General features: G+C 41.7%; 1 protein-coding gene across 5 annotated transcripts in view; it reads right to left on the bottom strand.

The window, feature by feature from the left end:
* Positions 1-22,755, bottom strand: part of elp1 (elongator acetyltransferase complex subunit 1) — an 89,942-nt gene that overhangs the window by 40,930 nt on the left and 26,257 nt on the right. For 4 of the 5 annotated variants that reach the window (XM_068030608.1, XM_068030607.1, XM_068030609.1 and 1 more), the window contains exons 8-19: positions 21,770-21,860; positions 19,237-19,360; positions 16,580-16,685; positions 15,016-15,246; positions 13,124-13,294; positions 10,769-10,871; positions 9,558-9,734; positions 8,655-8,761; positions 6,791-6,900; positions 6,249-6,302; positions 6,051-6,153; positions 5,578-5,693 (exon numbers count right to left, since the gene is read on the bottom strand). In XM_068030608.1, coding sequence (XP_067886709.1) covers positions 5,578-5,693; positions 6,051-6,153; positions 6,249-6,302; positions 6,791-6,900; positions 8,655-8,761; positions 9,558-9,734; positions 10,769-10,871; positions 13,124-13,294; positions 15,016-15,246; positions 16,580-16,685; positions 19,237-19,360; positions 21,770-21,860 — 1,493 coding nt within the window. The remainder of the gene's footprint in view (positions 1-5,577; positions 5,694-6,050; positions 6,154-6,248; positions 6,303-6,790; positions 6,901-8,654; positions 8,762-9,557; positions 9,735-10,768; positions 10,872-13,123; positions 13,295-15,015; positions 15,247-16,579; positions 16,686-19,236; positions 19,361-21,769; positions 21,861-22,755) is intronic. The other variant, XM_068030611.1, reaches the window with a different exon arrangement.

Here is a 22,755-nt window from a genome sequence, read left to right as displayed (position 1 = left end):
AATTAAACAACTAACTGGAGGAGGTGGTTCCACAAATATCCCCATCCTCAATGATGGGGGAGCCCAGCACATCAGTGCGAAAGATAAGGCTGAAGCATTTGCAACAATCTGCAGCCAGAAGTGCCGAGTTGATGATCCATCTCAGCCTCCTCCTGAAGTCCCCAGCATCACAGATGCCAGACTTCAGCCAATTTGATTCACTCCACGTGATATTAAAAAACGACTGGATACTGCAAAAGCAATGGGCCCTGACAATATTCCGGCAATAGTACTGAAGACCTGTGCTCCAGAACTTGCCACACCTCTAGCCAAGCTGTTCCAGTACAGCTACAACACTGGCATCTACCCTGCAATGTGGAAAATTGCCCAGGTATGTCCTGTACACAAAAAGCAGGACAAGTCCAACCCGGCCAATTACCGCCCCATCAACCTACTCTCAATCATCAGTAAAGTGATGGAAGGTGTCATCAACAGTGCCATCAAACGGCACTTGCTTAGCAATAACCTGCTCAGTGACGCTCAGTTTGGGTTCCGCCAGGGCCACTCAGCTCCTGACCTCATTACAGCCTTGGTTCAAACATGGACAAAAGAGCTGAACTCAAGACGTGAAGTGAGAGTGACTGCCCTTGACATCAAGGCAGCATTTGACCGAGTATGGCATCAAGGAGCCCTAGCAAAACTGGAATCAATGGGAATCAGGGGGAAAACCCTCGGCTGGTTGGATTCATACCGAGCTCAAAGGAAGATGGTTGTGGTCGTTGGAGGTCAATCATCTCAGTCTCAGGACATCACTGCAGGTGTTCCTCAGGGCAGTGTCCTAGGCCCAACCATCTATAGCTGCTTCATCAATGACCTTCCCTCTATCATAAGGTCAGAAGTGGGGATGTTCGCTGATGATTGCACAATGTTCAGCACCATTCATGACTCCTCAGATACTTAAGCAGTCCGTGTAGAAATGCAGCAAGACCAGGACAATATCCAGGCTTGGGCTGATAAGTGGCAAGTAACATTCGTGCCACACAAGTGCCAGGAAATGACCATCTCCAACAAGAGAGACTCTAACCATCTCCCCTTGACATTCAACGGCATTACCATCGCTGAATCCCCCACTATCAACATCCTAGGGGCCATCATTGACCAGAAACTGAACTGGAATAGCATTATAAATAACGTGGCTGCAAGAGCAGGTCAGAGGCTATGAATCCTGAGGCGAGTAACTCACCTCCTGACTTCCCAAAGTCTGTCCACCATCTACAAGGCACAAGTCAGGAGTGTGATGGAATACTCTCCACTTGCCTGGATGGGTGCAGCTCCAACAACACTTAAGAAGCTCGACACCATCCAGGACAAAGCAGCCCGCTTGATTGGCACCCCATCTACAAACATTCACTCCCTCCCCCACTGACGCACAGTGGCAGCAGTGTGTACCATCTACAAGATGCACTGCAGCAATGCACCTTAGACAGCACCTTCCAAACCCGCGACCTCTACCAACTAGAAGGACAAGGGCAGCAAATGCATGGGAACACCACCACCTGCAAGTTCCCCTCCAAGTCACACACCATCCTGACTTGGAACTATATCACCGTTCCTTCACTGTCACTGGGTCAAAATCCTGGAACTCCCTTCCTATCAGCACTGTGGGTGTACCTACCCCAAATGGACTGCAGCGGTTCAAGAAGGCAGCTCACCACCACCTGCTTAAGGGCAATTAGGGATGGGCAATAAATGCTGGCCAAGCCAGCAACGCCCACATGCCTGAATGAATAAAAAAAAGTACTCTTTTTTTAATTCCACTGCACTTAACACAAACAGTTGAAATAAGGATATCAACAAAGTTTGTATATTTGGGCAAACTCACACATATTTCTTGGATATATGAGGTAGTTATCGTGATGACCATACCTCATGAAATTAATTCCAGTACTCCTCAAAAGAGAATCAGCATCAGAAGCAGTCGAGAGCTGAACACTCTGCTCAGTTCACCTCCATGTCACTGTTTCCCTATGGTGTCAAGTCAATGATTCTGGTCAACTAGACCCCTGAACACGATACTACAGTGCTCCATAAAACACAAAAGTTTCCACTCCATTATAAGGACTTTCAGAAGGCTTTCGATAAGGTCCCAATTAAGAGATTAGTGTGCAAAATTAAAGCACATGGGATTGGGAGTGAGGTACTGACATGCATAGAGAACTGACTGACAGACAGGAAACAAAGAGTAGGAATAAACGGGTCTTTTTCCAAGTGTCAGGCAATGACTAGTGAGGTACCGCAGGGATCAGTGCTAGGAACCCTGCTATTCACAATATATATTAATGATATAGATGAGGGAATTAAATGTAATATATCCAAGGTTGCAGACGACACAAAGCTGGGTGAGAGTGTGAGGAGGATGCAGAGAAGCTCCAGTGTGATTTGGACAGGTTGAGTGAATGGGCAACTACATGGCAGATGCAGTGTAATGTGGATAAATGTGAGGTTATCCACTTTGGTGGCAAAAACAGAAAGGCAGATTATTATCTGAACGGCGATAGATTGGGAAATTGGGAGGTGCAGCGAGACCTGGGTGTCCTTGTGCACCAGTCGTTGAAAGTAAGCATGCAGATGCAGTAGGCAGTTAAGAAGGCAAATGGTATGTTGGCTTTCATAGTGATAGGATTCGAGTACAGGAGCAACGATGTCTTGCTGCAATTATACAAGGCCTTGGTGAGAACAAATCTGGAGTATTGTGTGCAGTTTTGCTCTCCTTATTTGAGGAAGGATGTTCTTGCTATGGAGGGAGTGCAGCAAAGGTTCACCAGACTGATTCCTGGGATGGCAGGACTGACGTATGAAGAGAGATTGGGTCGATTAGGCTTGTATTCGCTAGAGTTTAGAAGAATGAGAGGGGATCTCATAGAAACTTACAAAATTCTAACAGGACTGGACAGACTCGATGCAGGAAGGATGTTCCTGATGGTGGGGGAGTCCAGGACCAGTGGTCACAGTCTAAGGATAAGGGGGAAGCCATTTAGGACTGAGATGAGGACAGATTTCTTCACCCAGAGAGTGGTGAACCTGTGGAATTCTCTATCACGGAAAGCAGTTGAGGCCAAATCATTAAATATATTCAAGAAAGAGTTAGATATAGTTCTTAGGGTGAATGGGATCAAGGGATACGGGAAGAAAGCAGGAACAGGTTACTGTGTTTGGATGATCAGCCATGATGGTATTGAATGGAGGAGCAGGCTTGAAGGGCCAAATGGCCTACTCCTGCTCCTATTTTTCAATGTTTCTATCGCTATACACACGATTAGTGAAAAGCAACAAAGGATCATGAAGATTAGGAGCAGTTTCCTAGGCAGCACTGACAATTTTTTTGTACTTTAAGGCAATCCTTATTTCCTGGTTTATTTGAAGATGGTGAAATGAAGAATAGTTTCTAGGAAACCAAAGCCATGCAGCCCTGGTTAAAGACTCTGATCAAAGGACTTTACACAGCTTGCAGTACTGTTAGATTTCCTAGGGGATAACATATTGGCATAGATGGAAGATTAGCTAGTTAGCAGGAAACAGAGAGTAGGCATAAATGAGTCATTTTCTGGTTGGGAAGATGTAATGAGTGGTGTGCCACAGAGATCAGTGCTAGGGCCTCAAGTTTTTACGATTTATATAAATGACTTGGATGAAGGGACTGAAGGTATGGTTGCTAAATTTGCTGATGCCACAAAGACAGGCAGGAAAGTAAGTTGTGAAGAGGACATAAGAAGGCTACAAAGGAATATAGATAGGTTAAGTGAGTGGGCAAAGATATGGCAAATTAAGTATAATGTTGGAAAATGTGAAATTGTCCATTTTGCAGGACGAAGAAGCATATTATCTAAATTGGGAGAGACTGCAGAGCTTTGAAATGCAGAGGGATCTGGTGCATGAATCGCAAACAGTTAGTATGCAGGTACAGCGAGTAATTAGGAAAGCTAATAGAATGTTATAGTTTATTGCGAGGGGAATTGAATACAAAAGTAGGAGGTTATGCTTCAGTTATACAGAGCATTGGTGAGACCACATCTGGAGTACTCTGTACAGTACTGGTCTCCTTATTTAAGGAATGATGTAAATATGTTGGAAGCAGTTCAGAGAAAATTACTAGACTGATACCTGGAATGGGCAGGTTGTCTTACGACGAAAAGGTTGGACAGGCGAGGCTTGTATCTATTGGAGTTTAGAAGAGTAAGAGGCGACCTGATTGAAACATACGATCCTGAGGGGTCTTGACAGGGTGGATGTGGAAAGGATGTTTCCTCTTGTGGGAGAATCTCGAACTAGGGGTCACTGTTTAAAAATAAGGGGTTGCCCATTTAAGACAGAGATGAGGAGAAATTTTTTCTGTCAAGAGGGTTGTGAGTCTTTGGAACTCTCTTCCTCAAAAGGTGGTGGAAGCAGAGTCTTTGAATATTTCTCAAACAGAGGTAGATAGATTCTTGATAAGCAAGGGGGGATGAAAGGTTATTGGGGCTAGGTGGGAATGTGGAGTTGAGGTTACAATCAGATCAGCCATGATCTTGTTGAACGGCGGAGCAGGCTCGAGGGGCGGAGTGACCTCCTTCTGCTCCTAATTCGCATGTTCGTACCCCAGCAACCTTCCTTTTTAAAAAAAAAACTTTTATAAAGATTGCCCCCGAGATAAATACTTGAAGGGAAACATTTGCATGGTTACAGAGAAAGAGGAGGGCGTAGGATTAATTAAGATAGCTCTTTCAAAGTGTCAGCATAGGTACAATGGGCTACATGTCCTTTTGGTGCTGTATGATTCTTTAAAGTTTTCCATCACTTCTCCTGAAAGTGGTGAAACATTGAGGCTAAACTCTGTCTGCTGTATCTTGCTCATAGGAACATAGTGATTGTAGAAACAGGAGTAGGCCATTCAGACCCTCGAGCTTGTCCTGCCATTCAATTATATAGCTGGTGTTGATGTGCTGGCCAATAGCTGGCAGTAGGTTGGTATTTTGTTCATTAAGTAAAGAATCAAGTTATTTAGTCACTAGTGCCAGTCATTAGGCATCACATATCAGAATCACAGAATGATAAGAGCATTAAAGGAGGCCCTGCCGCCCACCTTAATTATGTCAGCAAGTTGATGAACACAGGAACACGAGACGATCATTCAGCCCCTCGAGCCTGCTCCACCATTCAATCAGATCATGGCTGATCTGTATCTCAACTCCAGCTACCTGCCTTGGCTCTGAAATATTTCAATTAACTCTCAACTTCAACAGCTTTCTGAGGAACAGAATTCCAGATTTCCTCTATCCTTTGTGTGTAAACCTAGAAACTAAAAGATAAATTTGCTGTGATGTTGCAGGTGTGGGATTTGTGCCCACCTGTGTAGCACAGTAGACTCTCAACAAATCTTCTGGAAATCACAAGCTATTCAGTGTTAGAGCTGAATCACAACTTCAAAGGAAAGTTATTTATTTCTTTAAAAAAACAGGTTGCTGTTTTGTTTTGTTAACAATTATTATACCCCTTCTCCTAGGTACTGCACTGCACATAAGAGAAAGGACACTAACTCATTTCAGTAATAACGTTGCTAACCTGGAGGACGAGCTTGGTGTCCTGGGGTACAACGGTCACTATGCGAGATCCTCTCTCCACTCGACGAACTGTTTCGTCATTGGGCTGGGAATCACTACTTGAAAGGTGTGACAAAGCTGTTTGTGGAGACAGCAAATTCAATCAATCTCAGACAGTCAAAGTCTTACTTAAAAAGTTATAGCAAGCTGCCAACAAGCACAACCAAAACAGCAAAGACCTACAATTTGCTAGTTAAGAAGAGTTTAGTGATTTAGTATCAGATGTAAAAATTGCTTGCATAGGTTTAAGCAGATACTTGAACTTACATTGTGATAAATGGCAGAAAGGTTGTTGTATATGGGCTGGTGAGTGGCAAGAGAAATTTCCCCTTCTTGTAACAAATAAAACTCCTTTAACAAGTCTATCTAATAATACTGATCTTTGAATGTCTTAATCCAGATTGCATAAGTTTTGCGTGGGTTTTACACACTCACCTTTTAATGTAGTCCTTAGATTGAGACAGCGACAAGTGTGTGAATGGGTCGTGAACAGCAGGAACTCATCATAAACTATAAACGAAGTAACGTTGGAGGCTATCTGTTCAGAACATAAACAACCCCAAAATAATTTCAAAAGTGCCATTCGTGCCTTTTGCAAAGAGAAAAATGCTTTATAGAAATCACATAACTTACCTCTAAGTCATTAATAAAAAAGCGAGATCTTTCTGTCAGACCCAAGACCATTTCCTATAGGAGAAAGCAGATAGGAAATACTGAAGTCAATTTTAGATACAGATGTTTAAATCACTAAAATAACCCATCCATTACTTCTGTTGGTTAACAAAAATGAGTAGCTGAGCCATAAAAAACCAGGAAGGTCTAAGAGTCGATGAGTTGTATGATCTCCAATGGTTATCAATAGGGTCCCTATATTTAACTCTCAATTAAGGAGAGATACATCACGCAGAGTTTGCTCCTCAATGCTGTTCAGCACACACTGCTGGAAACACAGGTGGATGCCAGATAGGGATAGGATCAGGTTTCACTGTGATCCCACTATGTCAAACAGCCTGCTTACACTCAGTGTTCAGGAACTCCCATTAAGAACGGCGTTCTGTCTAAGGATCCCGATTGCATCTGGTGCATATGGAACAGCACTCCAGCAAGGAGCCGATGCTTTCAGGAAGTAGGGAAGAGAAGAGAAAAAACTGGCAGAGGAAGACAGACCTGCTTACCTCTCCATCAACAGTACATAGAGCTGTCTCTACACAAGGCTGAGGAAATCGTACTAAACATCCAGTAGTTGACTTCCACGGTTTCACACATGCCTCAGAGGAATCTGTGGCTGAAAGAAACATTGAAATCTTATTATACTATGGCTGCAACAACAACAACTGCTGTAACAAGCAGCAGCAGCATTTATACAGCATTTTCCATAGTTCAAAGGTGCTTCACAGGAGTGTTATCAACCACCGTGTGTTATTCACACCGAGTCACAGAGGCGAGTTTTAAGGAACGTCTTAAAGGAGGAAAGAGAGGTAGAGAAGAGGAGAGGTTTAGGGAGGGAATTCCAGACCTTTGGGCCAAGGCAGCTGAAGGCACGGTGCCAATGGTGGGGCGGAGATCTTTTGGTTATAAAATAAACACACATAGGCTTTTAGTACCATTCCTTCTCATCGCACATCCACAGATCTATAATTCTCTAAACTATATATAAAGACATGTAACACAAAGTCACTTATTACATCTTCTTTGGCCTCCTTATCTCGAGAGACAATGGATAAGCGCCTGGAGGTGGTCAGTGGTTTGTGAAGCAGCGCCTGGAGTGGCTATAAAGGCCAATTCTAGAGTGAAAGGCTCTTCCACAGGTGCTGCAGAAAAATTTGTTTGTCGGGGCTGTTACACAGTTGGCTCTCCCCTTGCGCCTCTGTCTTTTTTCCTGCCAACTACCATGTCTCTTAGACTCACCACACTTTAGCCCCGTCTTTACGGCTGCCCGCCAACTCTGGCGAACGCTGGCAACTGACTCCCACGACTTGTGATCAATGTCACAGGATTTCATGTCGCGTTTGCAGATGTCTTAATAATGACCAAACAAAAATTCAGCAGCCATTAATATGCCTTACTGGCCATTATTATTTGAACGCAACTGTTACCAAGAACTGTAGTACAAAACAAACTCAACTATATTTTTGTTAAGAAGTAGATTTAGTCAACTCCCCAAAAGGGAAGTAACCTTGGAATTGACAGTGTTAACTGCCCAACGATGAGAAGAAACAGACAATACTGCACCTCAAAGCATTACTGAGATTAAGCTCGATATGTAGACACAGGGGCATGTTGAAGTGTTATGACCACAAAACGAATTCAAGGTGAAAGTTTGGCGGGAGATGGGAGGGGCAGAAAACAGAGACTTTCAAAATTGTTTCTACATGTTTGCAAAGGTTAACAATTACACAGAATATACAGCACAGAAACAGGCCATTCGGCACAACCAATCCATGTCAAGCTTCCTTCTCATCAACTCCATTAGCAAAACCCTTTATTCCGTTTTCCCTCATATGCATATTTAGTTTCCCCTTAAATGCATCAATACTATTCACCTCAACTACTTCTTGTGGTAGCGAGTTCCATATTCGCACCACTTTCTGGGTAAAGGTGGTTATTCTGAATTCCCTATTTGATTTCTTGGTGACTACCTTATATTAATGACCTCTAGTTGTGCTCTTCCCCACAAGTGGAAACACTCTCTGTCTACTTTATCAAAGCTTTTGCAATTTTAAAGACCACTATTAGGTCACTGCTCAATCTTTGCTTTTCAAGAGAAAAGACAGACCCAGCCTGTTCATCCTTTGCTGAGAGTGTGATGTAATGAAAGTGTCTTGTCCGCAGGAAGGGCTTTCCCATGGGAATTTTCAGTCCAGTGAAAGCAACATCTGGAGAATGACAGGGAGCAAGGCCACGATTTCTCAGTCTTGATATGCAGTCCTGGAAAACAAGGCTCCCTAACAGAAGCTCACATTCCAAAGAACTGGTCAGAGGCAGATAATAAAATACTGGTCAAGTTCCATTTAAGTGTTTGATTAGAAATATACAAACCCCAAAGGTATCTTAGAATCTGCCCACTGGAGAGCTCCAAGGCAACACTCCGTGTCTTCAGGTTGTGACACAGGTTGATCACGTGACCATCCACAGTTATAGGAGACCTGGAACAATTAACACCATAACTGTAAAAAGAAATCCAGCAGGCCCTCAGGAAACAGGATTAGAATCTAAGGACAATATGAGACACAGCAATACAAAAGGCAAAATACTGTGCATCCCAGAAAACAAATATAAACAGAAAATGCTGGAAATACTCATCAGATTAGGTAACACTCCTCCATGGATGCTGCCTGACCTGCTGAGTATTTCCAGTTTATAGTTGATATAGCAATTCACACATCGGCAACTTGGACATCAAGACTCTGTACAAACAAATAAAAACAAATGCTGTACATATGGGGGAGGGACATTTGCTGAGTAAAAGAATCAAAGACACATTCTAATTAAATAGATTTAACTTGAGAGAGCAGAGACTTAATTCTGGTGCACAGCATGGTGGACTTGCTGGCAAGGGCGTGGGTGAGCAATCAGGAGGGAAATAATGAAGACCAAAAACAAACTTATAAAATAGCATGTACTTCAATATGCCAATATTTACTGAATTCCATAATATAACCCCCAAAATCACTGCACTCATTAATGCTTTAAAAAAATTCCGCCTCGCACCCCCCCCCCCAATCGCTGCCCACCAGCCAATCCCACCAATCCTAACACCCATGATTGAAGCTATTGTAAATACCATAACTTAGCAATACCATAAGTTGCAAACACTGTGCTCCTGGTATGCTACAAAAGTATGAACTCTGCACTTTCAGAATTCCAGTATTAGGATTTTTTTTTAAAGTTTTGGGGCTCTACAAAACTGATAATCCTTCCAAGACAGGTCAGATTCCATACCTAATCTGAATCTCTCCCTCCTGAGTCTTCTCTGATGAAGTTATCAGCTGACAGACAACAGTCTGCGACGTCCTCGGACCTTGACTCAGAGCCAGAAATATATTTTCCTTTACCCAGGTTATCATACGCAACTTCAATGGCTTCAGGGATTCACTCTTTCCTTCTTCAAAATTAATTCTGTCATTTCCACAAAAACAAAAGGTTGGAACAAAAATTAATTAAAAATTTAATCATTCTTATGTAAAAGAATTCATCCAAAATTGGGCAGCAAATGATGTTTCCAAAGTTCAATTTTTAAAAAGAAATGAAAAATAGTTGGGAAAACTTCAGTGATGTTAATATTTCAATATGTATTTTCTATTTCTATTGTGTTTGGTTGTAATATATTGTCATATCTTGTTACATTCTTAGTGCACAGTATATAATTTGCACCATACATACTCGTGTGATAAAATACTCAGCCAAACTTGCAGTGTGACTTGGTTCAGGGACTAGCTCTTGGGTGCATTGGCAGCATTAGGCTGCACTTCTGCACTAGCCTGCAGGAGTCATTATTGGGAAGGCTCTGGTTTGAGTTACTGTATTTGGGTGTGTTAGCCTTGTTTCTCTTGCATGGCGCCTGAATTGTCATGTCCAGTAAAGGCATGTCCTATTCATAACTTTAAACATGGACTGTATTCAGCATAGAATCTTCGAGAGCTGAATATTCTTTTTAAATGAACCACAATGGGCGTTAAATGCTGCAATAAGATGGCTGCTGAGGATCAGGTGACTTTTGCAATTTCGGCCCAGACTCGGGAGTATCTCAAGCATCTGGAAAGCTCCAACCTCTAAACTTAAAGAGGGCTGTAAGAAAACTATGATATCATAAGTAGGTGTGAATGGCCACCATAATTCCCCATTGTGCAGCAATGGATTCAAACTTCAAATCATTCTGGGCGGACACGCCCATGGATCTACATTATCATTGGACATCTAAAGAACAAACCAGGGCAGTTTAAAATCAATGCCCTTCACTAATGAACGAAGACCAGATATTTTACAGGCAGTAAAGGAAAGCCATCTCTGAACTTTACTCCCACATCTACTAATGGTCATTTTCACAGCAACAGTTGTGAAGTCTGGGATCAAACCATCTTGCCATGAATTGTGTATGGCACGAAGAGTTCATGAACGAGAAAGCAAGAAAAATACCACCAAAATAAACCAACCTGTATGTTTTTACCAGTTTGGGAGTTAGGATGCGTATCTTCGATCCACTTTCACCAAGAGCACCAATTTTAACTGTAGAGTCTTGATTTACACCTTCACCTGCTCAAGAAAAAAGTGAAAATACAAATCTAATTGAAAATTCTTTTAATAATTCAACAAAAAGTTTTGCATTTTGTTAATCAAGAAAAACATGCATTTGTACAGCGTGTTTCACAACTTCAGAACATCCCAAATCACTTCACAGCTAGAGTACTTTTGAATTGTCACTGTTGTAATGTAGGGAACACAGTAGCCAATGTGCACATAGCAAGCTCCCACAAACAGCAATGTGATACTGACCAGTTAATCTGTTTGAGTGTTGTTAGTTGAGGGATAAATATCTGAGATCTTTGGTGTCCTTCTGTGACTAGCGCCATGGGATTTTTACATCCATCTGAGAGGGCAGATGTGACATAACATCTTATCTAAAAGACAGCACCCCCAACAGTACAGTACTCCCTCGATATGGCACTGAAATGTCAGCCTGGATCATGTGCTTAAGAATCTGAAGTAGGGCTTGAACTCAAAACTCAGCACTGAGCCAAGGCTAACACATATCAACTACAGTTATTTTTGATGAAATTATGGATAGAGATAATTGAATGTTCTGTGGAACTTGTTGGTCAATGAGCCACTGCAGCTAACACAAAGAAACCACTGAACTATAGACAATGTAGGATTTAAGGATTCACAGATATAAAAAGTACTGGAGTAAGTACAAAACAATTTACAAGGATGATACCAGAACTGAGAGATTATACCTATCAAGAAAGGCTGAATAGGCTGGAACTCCCTTCTTTAGAAATGATGACCTGATAGAGGTCTTTAAAATAATGAAAGGGTTCAACAGGATAGGCATAGAGAAGATGTTTCCACTTGCATGGGAGACCAAAATTAGGGGCCATAAATATATGATAATCAATAAATCCAATGAGGAAAACAGCAAATATTTCTTTACTCAGAGAGTGGTAAGAATACTGAACTCATTACTACAGAGATTGGTTGCATTTAAGGGAAAGCTAGATAAACACGCAAAAGAGAAAGGAATAAAAAGGATACGTTGATGCGTGAGATGAAATAAAGAGTGGGAAGAGGCTCATAAGGAACAAACACAGAATGGCGTTTCTGTGCTGCAGATTCTATGTAATATTCTGAATTTTTGCTCAATTTAGTTGAGGAAAGGCTGCAGGACAAAATCTTTGACAGCCTTCACTCAGAAGATTAAATGGATTGTGTTTTGGTCTGTGACGGACTGGACAGTTCTTAATGTGTGGAAGCAATGGGGGTTTGATGGAATGAATGGCCTGTTATGCAATGCCAGTTTACTTATTACCACAGCGACTCTTGACAACGCACAGCATATGCAGAGCGAACGCAGATGTCATCAGTGCATGCAAACATTTGCCAGCTTGCCAGTATGAATGTGTGCATGCGTGCTGACGTCACCACGCAATGATGTCCTCAGCCTCAGTAGCCACGATCGCTGCCTCCATTCCCCCGAACAGTACCCTGCTCCCTCCCGCCATGCCCGCTTCAATCACTGCTTTCAATTTCCCACTCCATCCCGCCTCGCCACTGTTTTCTCTCAGTCACTCGCTCCGGCCCTCGCCACTTCCTCCCTCAGCCACTCGTTCCGGCCCTCGCTCGCTTCCCACCTCGCCACTTCCTCTCTCGGCCACTCGTTTCCCGGCTCAGCCACTTGCTCCTGCCCTCTGCGCTTTCCCCTCAGCCGATTGCTCCTGGCCTCACCGCTGCCTTCCCTCGGCCACTCGCTCCCACCCTTGACACTTCCCCCCCCCTTGTCTAATTGCTTCCCACCGCGCCGCCCGAAGAAACGGTCGGGAACGAACTGCCGAAGCGGCAAGACGGGGAGCGAGCAGTCAAGGGGTGATGGGGCAATGCTGCAGCGAGTGGCTGAGGGGTGGGGCGGGGAGCAGCAAGACCTGGAGTGAGTGGCCTGGGATGGGGGGAGGCAGCGGGCAGCGAGCGGCGAGGGCGGGAGCAAGTGGCTGAGGGAAGGCAGTGGTGAGGCGGGGAGTGAGCGGTGAGTGGATGGGCACGTGAGGGAGCGGCGAAGAGAAGCTCAATGGCAGAAATTGAGGGGATTTGAGTTTAATTTGTTTTATCTGATAAACTGAGCAGTGCCATCATTATTACTGACAGAGACATTTCAGTAGATGAGGCTGCATTTGCGCACGTGTCACTTAGTGGTTGCGTTATCAGCAAATGCAGCCTACCATAAAATGGTGTTATTCTTTTCGCTTGTTCAAAAATTCTTGTAATGAAGCAGTTGACCAGTAACCATGCAGACTCACCAGCCTCGCACACTGAAATCCGATTATCTGTTGTCAGGACTGCAAAATCATTGCTCCTCTGTGGATCTGAAGTGAACATAATCTGATTCACAGCACAGGGCAGCTGCAACTCATATGCACACATTGGTGGAGGCACCACTGTTTGGCGAAAAGGTGTCACTAGTACTTTATCTGCCATTGTCAAGAAAATGAAAACAAGTATTATTTAAATCAAAGTGATATTTTTTAAAAGTTATTGATTTTCTGTCATTGACGAGATCTGATATTTTGCAAGCTTCAAACAGGAAAATTAACTCTAAGGAATCTCAGTTAATGTTGTACCTGAAAACAATAATCTGTAAATACGCGTATATAACGACTTTGACTAAACTTCATCAGTAATTCACTGGTTGCAAAAACATCTTGGCACGCAATTAGGCAACACACAAGTGCAAAGTCAAAATGCTGCAGATGCTGGAAATCTGAAATTAAAACAGAAAGTGCTGGAAACGCTCAGCAGGTCAAAAGATTATCGACCTGAAACGCGAACTCTGTTTCTCAAGTACAAGTGCATTCAAGTTTTAATCTGATTCCTGTCAAAAACCTCAATTTGCTGAGAAAATAAATATTTCTTGATTCATCAGATCACCAGCTGATGCAAGAAATAATCCACATGCATAAACTGCTTCTAGATGATGCATTAAGTAACTGGAGAAACCTATAAATCACTGCACAGTATCTTTCAAGACTCAAGTAAAACCAAGCTTATAAAAAAGACTTGCATTTATACAGCACCATTCAAGATCTCAGGGTGCCCTAAACAGCCAAAGTACTTTTGAAGTGTAGTCAAAGTTGTATTGTAGGAAACACAGCAGCCAATTTGCACACAGCAAGGTTTCACAAAATGAGATATATGTAGACAACTGATAGAATCTCAGTAGATGATCGTGGATTCCCTACTCTTTAAAATTCCTCAACTCAGTTTTCTCCTCTCCTGAAGGTGCCAGTGATTCAAACTGGGCCATGGTTCCACAGGCTTTAGCATCCCTGTGAGACCTTACCCAAATGATTATTCCTCGTGTGATTAAATGCAGTGAACATCAATAGGTTATGTAGCTGTGGATGGCATCAAGTTTGAATGTCGATGTTGCCTTATGTTTACACACAAGTATTTTCTAGAACAGGATGACTAGTTGGCAATCAGAAGCAGAAAGCCTGCTGGGATGTTATCCTTCCTTTGTCCTGGAGTGCGAAAGCAACTACTGCCTTATTAGCACTAATTCATCTAATTTCAGGAGTAAACCTTGAACATTTTGATCAAAAGAATCATGCTGGCAAACAAACCAGGGTGGGAGGTGTAGAAGAGGAGAAATGTTTTTATGCTGCGAGTTATGACGATCTGGAATGCGTTGCCTGAAAAGGCAGTGGAAGCAGATTCAGTAGCAACTTTTAAAAGAGAATTGGATAAATACTTGAAAACAAGAAATTTGCAGGACTATGGGGAAAACAGTAGGGGTGTGGGAGCAACTGGATCGCTCTTTCAAAGAATCGGCACAGGCACAATGGATTGAGCAACCTCCTTCTGTGCTGTATGATTCCAGTATCTGTTTGGCTGCTGAGCCTTTCATTCCTCACTTCAAAACAAAAACAAGCAAACTGTTTTGAATGGAATAGCTTGATTCATTGCTATTTGAATCAATGGGTGACAAACTTGCACGTAACAGTGCTGTGTTTAAGTGGAATGGACTCTCTTGTGACAGTGCGAAGGCTGGGTGGAAATAGATGTTTTTAGTTCAAATGGTTATACAATTTATAACTGTAAGGTTAGTGCAGATATTTACAAACTTCAACACTGACATTTACTGGTCATGATGCCTATAAGCAACAAGTCTCAGGCTAAACAAACTTTTTACCTCCATCAATCACAGCTACATTAGCAAAGTCAGTGCTGTCCTCTCCCATACTTCGATCGGTGGTCCAATGCCAGTTATAGGACAGGTAATGCCACCTGCTGCAGAGGACGTGCAGTCGATAGGGGCTCTCAGAATCCCACATTAGGGACACAATTTGTCCTGCCTGATCACAATCAAAATGTAGATTCTGCTTCAGGTACCAGTGGTAGTTTCCCACTGTCCACAACTGAACTGCAAGACAACAAAAATAAAAACAGCAAGTATTGCTTAATTGGTGTGACCAAGGGTACAGTTACAATACAGTTTCCAATCAGAAAGTGTAACATCCTTTTCTCTTAGAACAATGATTCATTTCATGAGGTTACTTGGATGCGGGCAGCTGGAGAGAGGGCAGTGATGTTAAAAGGCAATGCACAAAGCAGGCTCACCATCACATCTTTCACTCCACCTGACTTGCAGCTGACTAGATTACAGATTTGCATCAGCAAAAAGTGTGCCCCACCCCCCACAACGTGATCCCGGCTGCGGATTAATAATTCTCAGAAGGGTCAACACTGCAGATGGGTTCATATCAACGGATCCAACATTTTTTCGTTTATTTTGTTTGATGAAAACCAGCATCATTCCCTCAGCAGCTGATCCACTGGTACCACAAACTGCCACAATTTTGAGATGTTCAATGAGACCACATCTGGAGTACTGTGTACAGCATTGGTCTCCTTATTTAAGGAAGGGTGTAAATGCATTGGAAGCAGTTCAAAGAAGGTTTACTAGACTGATACCTGAAATGGGCGGGCTATCTTATGAGGAAAGATTGGACAGGCTAGGCTTGTATCCTCTGGAATTTAGAAGAGTTTAAGGTAGAGGTAGATAGATTCTTGATAAGCAAGGGGGTGAAAGATTATCAGGGGTAGGTAGTAATGTGGAGAAATCAGTTCAGCCATGATCTTACTGAATGGCAGAGCAGGCTCGAGGGGCCGAGTGGCCTACTCCTGCTCCTAATTCGTATGTTTGTATATGTGGGGTTTTGATACAGTACATGTAGAGAAACTGTTCCCACTGGCAGCAGGATTGGTAACCAGAGGATACAGATTTCAGGCAACTGGCAAAAGAACCAGAGGGGAGATGAAGAGAGATTTATTTTTTCTGCAGTGAGCTGTTGTGATCTAGAATGCACTGCCTGAAAGAGGAATGGAGGCAGATTTAACAGTAGCTTTCAAAAGGAAGCTGGATAAACTGGATAAATAATTGAAAATGAAAGAATTTACAGGGCTCTGGGGAAAGAGAAGGGGAGTGGGTCTAATTCGATAGCTCTTCCAAAGAGCTGGCACAGGCACAATGAACCCGATGGGTGATTCTAAGCCACACACCCCATTTTATTTTAACGTCAGAACATTGTTCTGGCCTGGCAGTCTAAGTAATTTTCAAGCAGCCAATTTTTAGACATAATTACAAAGCACAGAGAAGAAACGTATTTGGTAAAATCAAGCTGAATATTTGATTTGGATTTTAGATAAGAGACAAAAATAATGAACTCCAGACAGTCTGGAAGATAACTTATTACCGTATGTATTTTGTTGGATATCCTTGATTCCTTCATCCGTTGATTTCAAATCCTCTAGCCAAATTGCCAGCACAGTGGACTCACTGTTCCAGAGCAGCTCCTTTACCTGATTAACAGTAAAAACCAAGCCAGTCAGTACCATACAGAGCACTGCAGGTAGAGTATTTCCAACAAGGTGCAGAAAATCTACTGGTTAGGAATACCAATACACTTTCAATCCACCTGCTTTGATCCAAGTACATCGCCCGATCCAGTTCAGAAATTGAGGGCAGGTTAGATAAAGGGTGTCAACCACTGATGCACCAACCTGTTACACAAAGCAATTTTTTAAAAAGCCAATGAAGAAATCTCAAATATGTCAACAATGAAGTTTTAAATTCTTATGGATAACTTGGGTGAATATAACGTAGAATGTACAGAACCATAACGCTCCACACGACCCTTATGAGCATTACCTTCTATTCCATTGTCCCTCATATACTTACCTAGCTTCCCCTTAAATGCATCTTTGCTATTCTACATAACCTTTCCATGTGGAAGCAAGTTCCATAATCTCACCAGTCTTTGGGTAAAGAAGTTTCGCCTGAATCCTCTATTGGACTCATTGGTAACTATATTGCATACATGGCCCCTAGTTTTGCATACCCCTGCAAATGGAAACATCTTCTTTACATGTAGCCTACTGAACCCTTTCATAATTTTAGAGACCTCTATTAGGTCACCCTGTCTTCACTTTTCTGGAGACAAGACCTCCAGGATGTTCAATCTTTCTGGATAGTTGTACCCGCCCAGTTCAAGTTCACCATTGTAAATATTTTTGCATTTTCTCCAGTGCTTCAACATCCTGTCTATAATATGCTGACCAGAATTATGCACAGAACTCCAACAGTGGTCCAACCAAGGTTCTATATAAGGTTTACATAACTTCGGTTTTTGAGTCCTAGTTCTCAGTAAATGAACCCAAGTGCGTCGTTTGCACTTTTTGTGGATTACTCAACCTACGTTGTTACCTTTAATGATTTGTGAACCTGTACTAGATCATTTTGCACTTCTACCGCATTTAGGCTCTTATTTTCCAAGAAGTAAGCAGCCTCATTATTCTTCCTACCAAAATGCACCACTTATATATAAAGAAATTCTTTTGCTATTTATACACCCATTCTGCAAGTTTGATAATGGTGTTGTGTATTTTGCTGCAGTCCTCCCCAATATTAACAATATGCTTACATAGAATAATGTATTCCTTGTGCTTTTTCATATAATGAAATATAATATAATCCAATCTGCACCAAAATACTTACCTCACTGTGTTTTAAGAGCTGCATTCAACATAAACTTGAATTTCAGCATATAATCTGATCTGAGGTGATTTACAAACTTAACTGGCTATATTTTATTGCAAGCTCTATCCCACATAAACCAAAATGTTGTAACATATATTGCTTCATAGGACATATAAAAAGATTAACAAGGAACAATGACGGGACGAATCTTTGGTACCCCAAATAAGAAAAAAGGCGACAGAAGAGGGGGACAACAATCATCTGAAGAATTTCACAAACAAAACACAAGAAATCAGCAATACATATAAAGAGCACCAATGAACTAATCTAAACAGATGTAGCCATTGTGTTAACAACCCAATTGTAATTTCTTAAATGAAAAGGAATACTTAAAAATGTTCCCAAATTAAAGCTAAAGTAGGGTAAATGGGTATTTTCATTTATAAGCTGATTTCTCAAAAATCTTAAGAAAAGATTCTTCACATCACAAATGCAATTCCAAGTCTATACAGTACATTGTAGCACCTAAAAATTAACCAGACACCAAGCATGCCACATTTCAGATATTTGGAAGTTACAAATCTAATAACACAATATCATGTAGAACATTTGAAACACCATGTATTAAAAGGCTTCAGAACAGACATGCCTCAGTAGACTAATCCATCACATGTTGTGTTACCAGGACACGTTAATTTGTTGGCTCTGCTTGGATGACTGCATATAGTGACATCACTGTTCCTGTGCAGAATGGACATGATTAGGTAATTTCCCTGTCAATCACTCCTGGAGACCACACTTTTGTAAGTGAATGGGATTGATTATATGTATATAATTTGTGTGTAACTATCCTCCACTTACTGCATTTTGCTGGAGAAATCACTCTGCTTTTCCTGGGAGATGTTGTAATTTAGGTCATACGTTCTGTTTGCTGTTGTTCGTAAAGACTCTTTCCTAATCAGACTCTGTAGACTGTTTGCTGTGGTGTGTTGTTTAAATAGACTCTGTTTGCTGAATCAATACTTTGTAAAATAGACTGTTTTCTGTGAGTCCGACTGTAATTCCTTCCCCACTTCCAATTCAATGGCTGACACGGTGACGTTAATAGACACACTGTGCTTAGTTAGGCAATTTTGGTAGGGAGCTGGGGACAACATTCATATCTCTTGGTAGGGAAGGAAACACTAGTTAGGGTTCACTACACTGATCAATGGTTGGGTCACCCACACTGCACATGGGCGGAGGTTTCAGATGAGGATGTAGCCAACTTTGGCTATGATGCCCATGGTCAAATCTGAAGAATGACCATCTGGGCAAAGTGCCCATGTTAAGAGGAGAAAGTTGAAAGGGGAGAAAGGAACTTCCAGTACTTGCCTTAACTTGATCTTTGTCAAAAGGAAGTGAAAACTCTCCATGTAGTAAACCATTCTGTTCGAAGAACACAACATTGTGCTTGTTAAGCTTTCGCTGTGTAGAAGCAATCAAGTTCCCTGATGGTCTAGAAGTGGAACATTGTGGTTAAAAAAAAAATGCAGATTACAATGGATTCTCAGACATCCCGCATTTCCATTCAGAATTAATATTATGACCATGGAAAATTTAGGCTCCTGTTAATGGGAATATAACTTTTCTATTTCCATCAAAAGCAGTATATACATCCCAAACAAAGCACCCTTTCAATCTAATTACAGTATGATAGCAGCATGCAGCTCTGAGTATGGAATTCATGTGACTCTCATCAACAGCTGGCATGTCTGTAAGGAATGGATGTTGATTGTACTATACTAGACATGTCGGACTAATACAGGGTTCAGAATGTGGAGGTCACTGCTCCCTGAGAATATATAAGACTGCTCTCAGGCTTCTATCGATGCCAGTTCAGTAATGCACCAATATTTAAGACTTCAATGCACAACCTTTTGACTCAGAGGCAAGAGTGCTACCCACTGAGCCATACATGACATCTGTTAATGAGAATTTTTTAAAAAATTGTTTTTAAGTTATTCAGTTGCAGCATAGTTCACTTCAAAACTCAGCAGGTTTAAAAGCAAAAGATTTGAGAACCACTTGCTGGTGCCATGCTCTGGATAGCCAAGTCATTGTACCCCAAAGCAAGGCTGCAAGGTTATTCACGTAACATCTTCACACAAATCAAGTTTCTGATCTCAGTAAATAGACATGAATTTATATAGCACCTTTCATGACTTCAGGATGTCCCAAAGCACTTTGCAGCCAATGAAGTCCATTTTTTTGAAACATGCTTACTGTTGTAATATAGGAAATGCAGTTGCCAAGTTGCGCATGGCAAGCTTCCACAAACAGCAATGATTTAATTGCAGATAATCTGTTTTAGAGATGTTGGTTAAGAGATGAATATTCATCAGGACACCGGGAAAACTCCCCTGCCCTTCTTCGAAAGTTACGCGAACTTTTACGTCCATCTAAGAGGGCAGATGGGGCCTTGGTTTAACATCTCAGCTGAAAGATGGCACCTCTGATAGTGCGGCACTTCCTCAGTACTGCACAAAGGTGTCAGCCTGGAATTTATGCTCAAGTCTCTGGACTGGGACTTGAACCCACAGCCAATTGATTTAGAGGTCAGAGTGCTACCAATTGAGCCATGGCTTACAATGTAGTATTAGGGGAGGCCATGTACATACCCAGCTTGGGGGCGCGGTGGAGTGAAAAGAAGAAAAGGGTAGAGAAGCCACCTCAGCATCTCTTGTGCATCTTCTGTCAGCTCATTACAGAGAAAAATTGTCAGAGACCTCAGAGAAAGTTGCTGAACAACCCTTTCAGCAAGACTATGATTCAAAGGCACACAGAAAGTGCCAGAGGTAAAAATATAGAAGAGACCTCTTGGAGAATACATGCAATTATCTATTCGGGTGGCCACAGGACATCTCTGTGTGAATTTCCCATGTGCATCCCCTTCATCAACATATCAGCAGTCAAGGTTCTATGTAAGAACTCTTCAGAAGAGGAGAATCTTGTATAAAATACCAACTTGGCCTGGCAAATTTAATGAGACAGAATTTGCTGGAGTGGGACATCTCATGGCGAGCCCCCTTAGACTTTTCCTGCACCCTTCAGCTCAAAAATTAATTTTGCCCTGCAACTTGTTGGAACTGAGAGCTGATAATGGCATGTCAAGGGTAACAGGGTATCCAGGATCTGAATGATGGGACCAACAGTCTATTACCTTAACCAATGAGATTTAAGGATTAAGAAATAAATAGAGCAATGATGGAGAAGGTTAGAGTCAAATGGAGGTAGATAAAGAGAAATAAAGTGAGGGAAAGAAAGACTGGATTAACAGCAGGATAAAGAAAGATTTTTTTAAAAATTTGACATCTTTAAAATCTCCAACAACAATTTTCTACCTGAAGGAATGAGATGCCACAGTTTAAAATGTTCACTTTCTGGGCCAGAGAGGTTGATTGGCAGTGATTGACGGTTATCACATTGCTAAAAAAAATTACTTGTACTGTTAATTACTAGAGTTATGATGGGCTGAATGGCCTCCTTCTGTGTTGTAAATTTCTATGACTAACTTTCTGTGGTATGTTCAATTGCAATTAATGTGCAAAGTTCTTAACAACGGCAGGGAGGTTAAGGGCAAATTAATGTGAAAATCCAATAAGTTGTCAATAATGGAAATGCCATTGGTGTGAAGCAAGTGGCGACACAGCGTAAATCAACCAGCAAGTTCTGGAGTTTTGCAAGTCAGAGCCTATCTCTTCCTCGCCTGAACTCGCTGGATGATTTGCACAGTTTTAACACTGTTATTTTCAAGGCAAATTCCGGCCCAATACATTAGTCAAATGACGGCAAATGTATCCACACAAAAAATTACCTATAAACCTCAAGAGGAACATCAGGGTGCAATTTGATTTAAATTACTCACTTCCAGCATAGGGCCTGTTCAATTCCACGCACAGACTCACTGGTTGACTGAAGCACACATTCTCTATTCCATATTCTCAGCCTTCTGGATCCTATGTGAAGAAATTTAATTTGAATTGACCTCAGACATGTATAAATTGTGAAAATACAAGGACCTTTGCATATAAGTTTTAAGTGAAAAATGAGAAGGTGAAAAACATGAAAGACAAAACAATTTATCAGCATCCAGAAGAATACATACATAAAAACCCTGTTCAAAGCTGGTTAACATTATCTTCTAATGTGTGAAGCGCAGTGCAATAAAAACTAAGACAAGTCTACGTTAAATTCATTCGCCCTTCTTTCTCATCAAGAAAAGCAAAACCCGTCTAAATATTGCATTTTTGCTAGCACTCGCTGGCATTCACAATTGAACACAATTATTTGAAGGATAACTGTACTTGACTTGGAGATTGTGCCACAATGCTAAAGTTCTGAAACTTGTCTCCAGGGACATTGTGAGTAGTGACTGCTACCCAGAGCACACTGATTCCCATTGGTGCAAATCAAAAACTCCCAGCCTGCCTCTAGAAACAAATTCTAAGTACAAAGTGGTTTTCGTTTGACCAGCTGGATGTCTCACACATACGGAGACCCAGTACTATGCTGAAGAGTCACCAATTCTATTTGCCCAATAGGGAGTGCACATTCTTCCCTTGTAGGGACAAATCCTACTTACCCAATACCAGAGAGTTCTGCTGAGGGTTGGCACAGCCAATACTCAGAGATTCTCAAATGTGTACAGAGGTAATGTTGCAGTTTATTCAGCTTCCATCATGCCAGAAAAACCACTGATTGGTTTCCCATTGTTTGTCCAGCTAGGACGACTCTACCCATTATTTAATAAAAGCAAAATACTGTGGATGCTGGAAATCTGAAATAAAAACAAGAAATGCTGGAAATACTCAGCAGGTCTGGCAGCATCTGTGGAAAGAGAAGCAGAGTTAA

Source organism: Heterodontus francisci, chromosome 4 (genome assembly GCF_036365525.1).
Source record: "Heterodontus francisci isolate sHetFra1 chromosome 4, sHetFra1.hap1, whole genome shotgun sequence".
Lineage (NCBI taxonomy): Eukaryota > Metazoa > Chordata > Chondrichthyes > Heterodontiformes > Heterodontidae > Heterodontus > Heterodontus francisci.
Note: the sequence above shows the minus strand (reverse complement) of the source record. Positions and strands in the feature narration are given on the sequence as shown.